Here is a 5493-nt window from a genome sequence, read left to right on the forward strand (position 1 = left end):
GACCTGAGTGATGGACCCAGGAAGGTCAAAGACGTTTGCAAAGTGCCCTAACTCTAACTACAGATATAAAGGGATTCTGATGGCCTGCTGAGGTGTGCTTTTGTGTGTGTTGAACAGTTCTGGGGGGCTAGCGGTGGATAGGGACCCTAAAACGTGCCAGGCGGTATTTTGGGATTTACACTAGAGAGGACCGGACTAGGTCTGTTCAAGGGGCCCGTCACGGTTGCCACATTCTCTGCGTAATGTATGCCAGTCTGTGTGCAGCGCAGTATGTTACTCACCAAACACACAACTGGGACCGTCACAGCTGATCACTTATCAAACACACAACTGGGACCAACACAGCTTATAACTTATCAGTGTGTGTGTTGCCTCAGAAACCCCTGTGGTCAGAGCGTGTTACGTTTTGAAGAAGTATCATGAACAGTGCCGGGAAAGGCTGTTTTATTTGTTTACACTCGATTTACAAATGCCTCCTATGACACATTGACAACATGCATTAAAGGAAATGCAGTTTATTTTAAAATAAAATAGTATGAACTGATCTAAGGAGATAAAGAGGAAAGCAGGTAATATGTGCCTAATTGTATGTAATATGTGTATTATTGGACACCACAAAGACTTAACAGAGCAGGTATAATAAACAATAATTTGTGCTGGAAATGTCAGAAAGACATAGGTACTCTGCTACACTGCATCTGGGAGTGCCCTGTTATTCAACCATTCTGGAAAATAGTGGTGGACAATTTGAGTAACTGGCTGGGGAGTGACATACCTCTATCGCCCAGATTATGCCTATTAGGGGACAGAAGTCAAATACATAACATATCAAGCGCAGCATTTTCTGTAATCATGGCAGGGATTATAACGGCTGCCAGGACTATACTGAAATTGTGGAAAACACCCAAACCTCCTGAAATGAAAGAGTGGGTAAACATTATGATAAAAACAGCTTCATACGAATTTATGCTCAACAGGGTGGACAATAGAAATAAGAACAGAGCACCAATTTGGATCTCGTTCTGGGCTCACACTACACTTCCTGACGAGTATGCAGCTTGAACACCTTCCTCTGAGTATACCCAACATCAAAAATTGTTATACAGATTGATATTATTCCTGGTTATGTAACTATCAACATGTCCTTTACACAAATGGTTTTATTTGTACTCTATTTTTATTTCATTTTTGTTTTGCTATGCTACCGATGTTACATGTAATGTGCATAATAAGAAATGTCTCACAATGTACAATGTATAATGTGGTACTGTCACAACACCAACGCCTAAATAAAAACTTGAATTACAAAAGATTGCGTTTCAACAAAGTTACGAAACACTACAGGGTGCTAAGCGTCGTTATAAATACACACGTTGCATACACCTCCGCTCTGTTGGGTTTCACAGAATAGCCAGAAACAATGTCGGGCTACTCTTGTAAGCTCACTACACACAGAAATCGTCGTGCCCCTCAAATTCGTGCGTGTGTTTGTGTGTGTGTGTCCTGTGTCGCCTCCATAAAATGCACGTGTGTGTTGCAGTGTGCCGCTTGTGGCAATAAAAGAACTGACTGACAATCAGCCTTGTTTTGTTTGTAAATTCCTCTCTGCACCCTTTTCGAAATCTCCAGACAGTTGTCTCACGGTTGATGTCTGTACCACTGGCAGCATGTGAGATGTTAAGGACGCGATCCACTTAGAACCCAGGCATCCGTTCTGAAGGCTCAGCACAGGGTTGAGTGTGCTGGGAGAGAGCATCCTCACTCTTTTTCTTTCTCTTTTTCTGTAACACAGAAGAAAAATCATAGGTTGGTGGAGGCTCAACTAAGACATCCGTATCCATGCCAAGATTCGTTTGTACTGTTCAGTAGCCTACATTTCAAAGGGACGTATAGTTTATTATATTCAATGACAAAGGGGCGTTTGAAGGCCTGTGTCACTTTGGCTTCTCACGTTTCAATTGATTTCATAATTTCATATTCATACATATCTTTCATATGTATGTATGCATTGTGATTGGAAACAGGCAGCACAGCCTAGTCTTTTCCCACTCGCTGTCTTCTACATATCTAAGACACATTCCCAACGCTCTCGGATGGATTCTCTTCACTGGCGTATTGGTCGCTTTTAATGTATTTTTTACTAGCGCTGCTCCTTCGAAGCGCGCCTCATCCCCTCATAATGCAGTTGACGCGCCACTAATGACGTGCTTATGGACGGCACCCAGACGCACGTACGTACTCTCAAATAAATACAAAACAAGGACAACTTTCTCACCCCATCTCTGACGGTCTTTTCAAAGTTTTGTTATTAATTATGTATCAGCGCGCTCTCCTTGCTGTGCATACTCCATATTCAGTGACGCAGTCACTAACTTTTTGGAAGAATCAACGGGTTAAAGATGCGATAGCCATCTTAGAGTCGAAACTTGACCACTGCTTGCTTGTTATCTTTACCAAAAATGGCAGCTGCACCTATAGGCCTACTCACAATGCAGATGGTAGTTAAACTAACTGATTTCAACTGATAACTAACTAACAATCCACTGAACCTCAGAAAACCTGTCCTTGGCTGTCTCACCTTTTTCATGTCCTCCCACATCGAAGTCCTCAGGGAGGAGGGTGTCCTGTCGGTTGCCCAGCACGAAGGCCAGGAAGGAGAGGATGAGCGAGTCGAGGATGCTGATGATGGCCAAGATGTAGGCCCAGCGCACCGTGCAGTTACCCAGAGTATATTTATCTGTCCTCTGCCCACACATGCGCTTCACCTCGGGCGAGTCCCAGCCATCGGGATAGATCAGACAGCCGATCGTCATACAGCCACCTGCGCATATAGGGAGAGGGCAGCACTTATACATGATATCATATGTGCCGTCATACAGCCACCTGCGCGTAGGGAGAGGGCAGCACTAATACATGATCTCGTATGTGCGCGTTTCCTGGTAACATAACCGGAAACATGCATGCAATTGTTAATTAGTGCTTACAGATTTATCGGACCAATATTGGTCTTCATATCAGTTTATCTGTAAACCACCATTCCTGAATAGCCTACCTAAGTGGCTGTGAGCGGGGTGATCACTTCCAAGGTGAAAATAAACTAAACGGGTAACACCGACAAATTAAAGAGAAAATAAGAAAGTCGTTGCCTGGCAACCTCAGACACCTTTTGCCTTTTGCAATGCGACATGTCTTCGCTTTCACCGGTGCAGATGCCGAGCGGAGCGCCAGGTGTCGAGTTACCGAGTTCTGGGATACACTCTCACTAGTCACCTGAGATCAGGGCTACAGTGAGTGAAAGTAGGAATCTACCGCGCTCTGTGGAATGCGTTCCAAGTTCCAGTAAGTAATTTATAAGACTTGATGCAGAACTCAGGTGCAGCACTAGGCTAAGGGCCGGCTCAAAGAGAATGGAAGAGATCAGTGCTCATAGTATGTCACTCATTCTGAGACAAAACTGAGATGAGAAAGGGAAACCTTATATGTATCCAAGTCACTTAACATTACCAATTTTGTTTCCCACAAGATAATCTCTATATGCAACAAGCGCATCTTCACAATAATGATGGCTTGATGTGTAACTATTTAAATGAATGTCAGTTCACATGTGTCATTCATGCTCCTAACACAATGCATAGCCTACATACGACTTTCCGCCCTGAGTTTCACTGGAATCCTTTTGAAAACTCTCTCTAACTGGGTTTCCCCAAAGAACGCACACAAACACAAACCAGAGAACTCACAGGACGCGAACTGCATCCAGGCGCAGATCTTGTAGACGCTGCCGGAGTTGAAGAAGAAGAACAGGCTGAAGCAGACGATGCAGCCGACCACCAAGAGCATAGAGATGCCCACGAAGAACATGGCCGTCTTGAACGCGCCTGAGGGGATGGAGCCAAAATCCAGCGCGCTACCCTTGCACACCAGCTCGCCAGTGAGCGCGTTCCCGACGCAGTAGTGGAACAGGCCGAAGTAGCCCGCCTGTGGCGTGTTGACGCTGTCGCCGATCCAGTACGGCTGGATGAAGATCACCATGTCAATGATAGCGAACACGGTGGTAAGAACTTGCCACAGGACCCCGATCGCCCTCGCGTTTCTCACATAGTTGGTGTGGTAGATTCTTACAGCTTCCTGGGCGGGTATCATATTTTCCAAATAATCCGGGTTACAATTTTCACTCTGTAAAAACTGATAAGAAATGGGCTTATTACTCTATATTACCAAATGAAAAATACAGAGAGACAGTCTTGCCTATATACGAATTTGGCGCGTCATCCTATTCAGTAACGTTTTAACTGAAGTGTTACATCAACGAATTTCTTTCCTCCTGCTATACCTCTCTGTCCAGGACTACTTTCTTACAATAAATTAACTTAGTTCGGCTGACCGGCACTGTAAGGGTTTCTTCTGGCGTTCTGCAAAGTTCTCGTGGCTCAAGTGCGCTTTAACTTCAGGACCACGGACAGCTCCGAAGATGACATATGTCATCACGATCTCCCCCCTCCCCCGCTAAAAGATCCAGGGATAAGACCTCCGGTGTACCAGACCGGTCCACCCGGACCACTTCAGAAATGTTTCGGCTGCTGGCCAGGCTTCTCAAAATAAAACGATACGAAGGCTGCGCGGGGAAAACACCTGTTGCATCGGAGCTCCCCCTTGATTAAAACACCCGACGTCAGGTTGTGATTAATTGATGATGAGAGATAGAATGTCCGAGATCACCTTCGCTTTCACCCTTCTGTAACCGACAGACACCGGGCAACCAAGGAAATGAGCAAAGACAGTTCACGAAGTCTTACATCTACGCTCATTCTCCTTGCGTAATGTGTTAACATTAGAGGAAATTGATGAAAATAGCCCCCCCCCCCTCTCTCTCTCTTTTCCCCACTCTCTCACTCTCTCTCTCTTTTAGGATGTTCCGACCCAACTTCAGTTTGGGGTACCTACGCCATCTAGTGGAGCTATAGACAATACTCACATTAACAGTTCTCTCCTTGTGTTCCACGAACTATTTTTTTGTATATATATAAAAACGACTTTTATATATATATATAGGATACTTTAACAAAAGTCGTTTTTGTGTTTTATAGAGGAAGAGAACCCTTTTGGTCGCCAGTTTGTTAGTAAAGATGGCCAGACCAGTGGTCACAGATAGCCCACAACCATGAATGTTATATGGTGTGATTGTAGCAGGCGTGTGCATATAGAAACATCACATCTGTAATTATCATGATCTATTTCATGTATTCTCCTCAGTCTTATTACTTATAATTGAATAGCACGTTACTGCTTGCAGCGCTTCCAAAACATATAAGTAAGAGTTGCGACGGAACACAAGACACTGGGGCAGAAAATACCACTAGGGGGCGCCACGGTCCACCTAATCTGTGTCCAGTTTCTCATATTCGAATAAATGGATGTAATCTACTTCAACGTCGCTGTGGATGTATAAAGGCCTATGTGGGGTATGGGGTCCTTCTAAAAGTAGTTCATTCT

General features: G+C 44.5%; 1 protein-coding gene across 1 annotated transcript; it reads right to left on the reverse strand.

Annotated features, from left to right (window-relative positions):
- Positions 1–1109: 1109 nt before the first annotated feature.
- lhfpl5a (LHFPL tetraspan subfamily member 5a) lies at positions 1110–5113 on the reverse strand. Its single transcript, XM_012825124.3, has 3 exons — positions 3741–5113; positions 2579–2821; positions 1110–1781 (listed from the first exon to the last, which is right to left on the reverse strand). The coding sequence occupies exons 1-3, from the start codon at positions 4141–4143 to the stop codon at positions 1759–1761; spliced, it is 669 nt and encodes a 222-aa protein (XP_012680578.1). The 5' UTR covers positions 4144–5113; the 3' UTR covers positions 1110–1758.
- Positions 5114–5493: the final 380 nt, after the last annotated feature.

Source organism: Clupea harengus, chromosome 5 (assembly GCF_900700415.2).
Source record: "Clupea harengus chromosome 5, Ch_v2.0.2, whole genome shotgun sequence".
NCBI lineage: Eukaryota > Metazoa > Chordata > Actinopteri > Clupeiformes > Clupeidae > Clupea > Clupea harengus.

Excerpts from the sequence above, each read along its gene's own strand:
- lhfpl5a (XM_012825124.3), bottom strand. The coding sequence starts at position 4,143 with ATGATACCCGCCCAGGAAGCTGTAAGAATCTACCACACCAACTATGTG. Across the intron at positions 2,822-3,740 it reads CTGGATGCAGTTCGCGTCCT|GTGGCTGTATGACGATCGGC; the intron begins GTGAGTTCTCTG and ends CTATATGCGCAG. Across the intron at positions 1,782-2,578 it reads TGTGGGAGGACATGAAAAAG|AAAAAGAGAAAGAAAAAGAG; the intron begins GTGAGACAGCCA and ends TCTGTGTTACAG.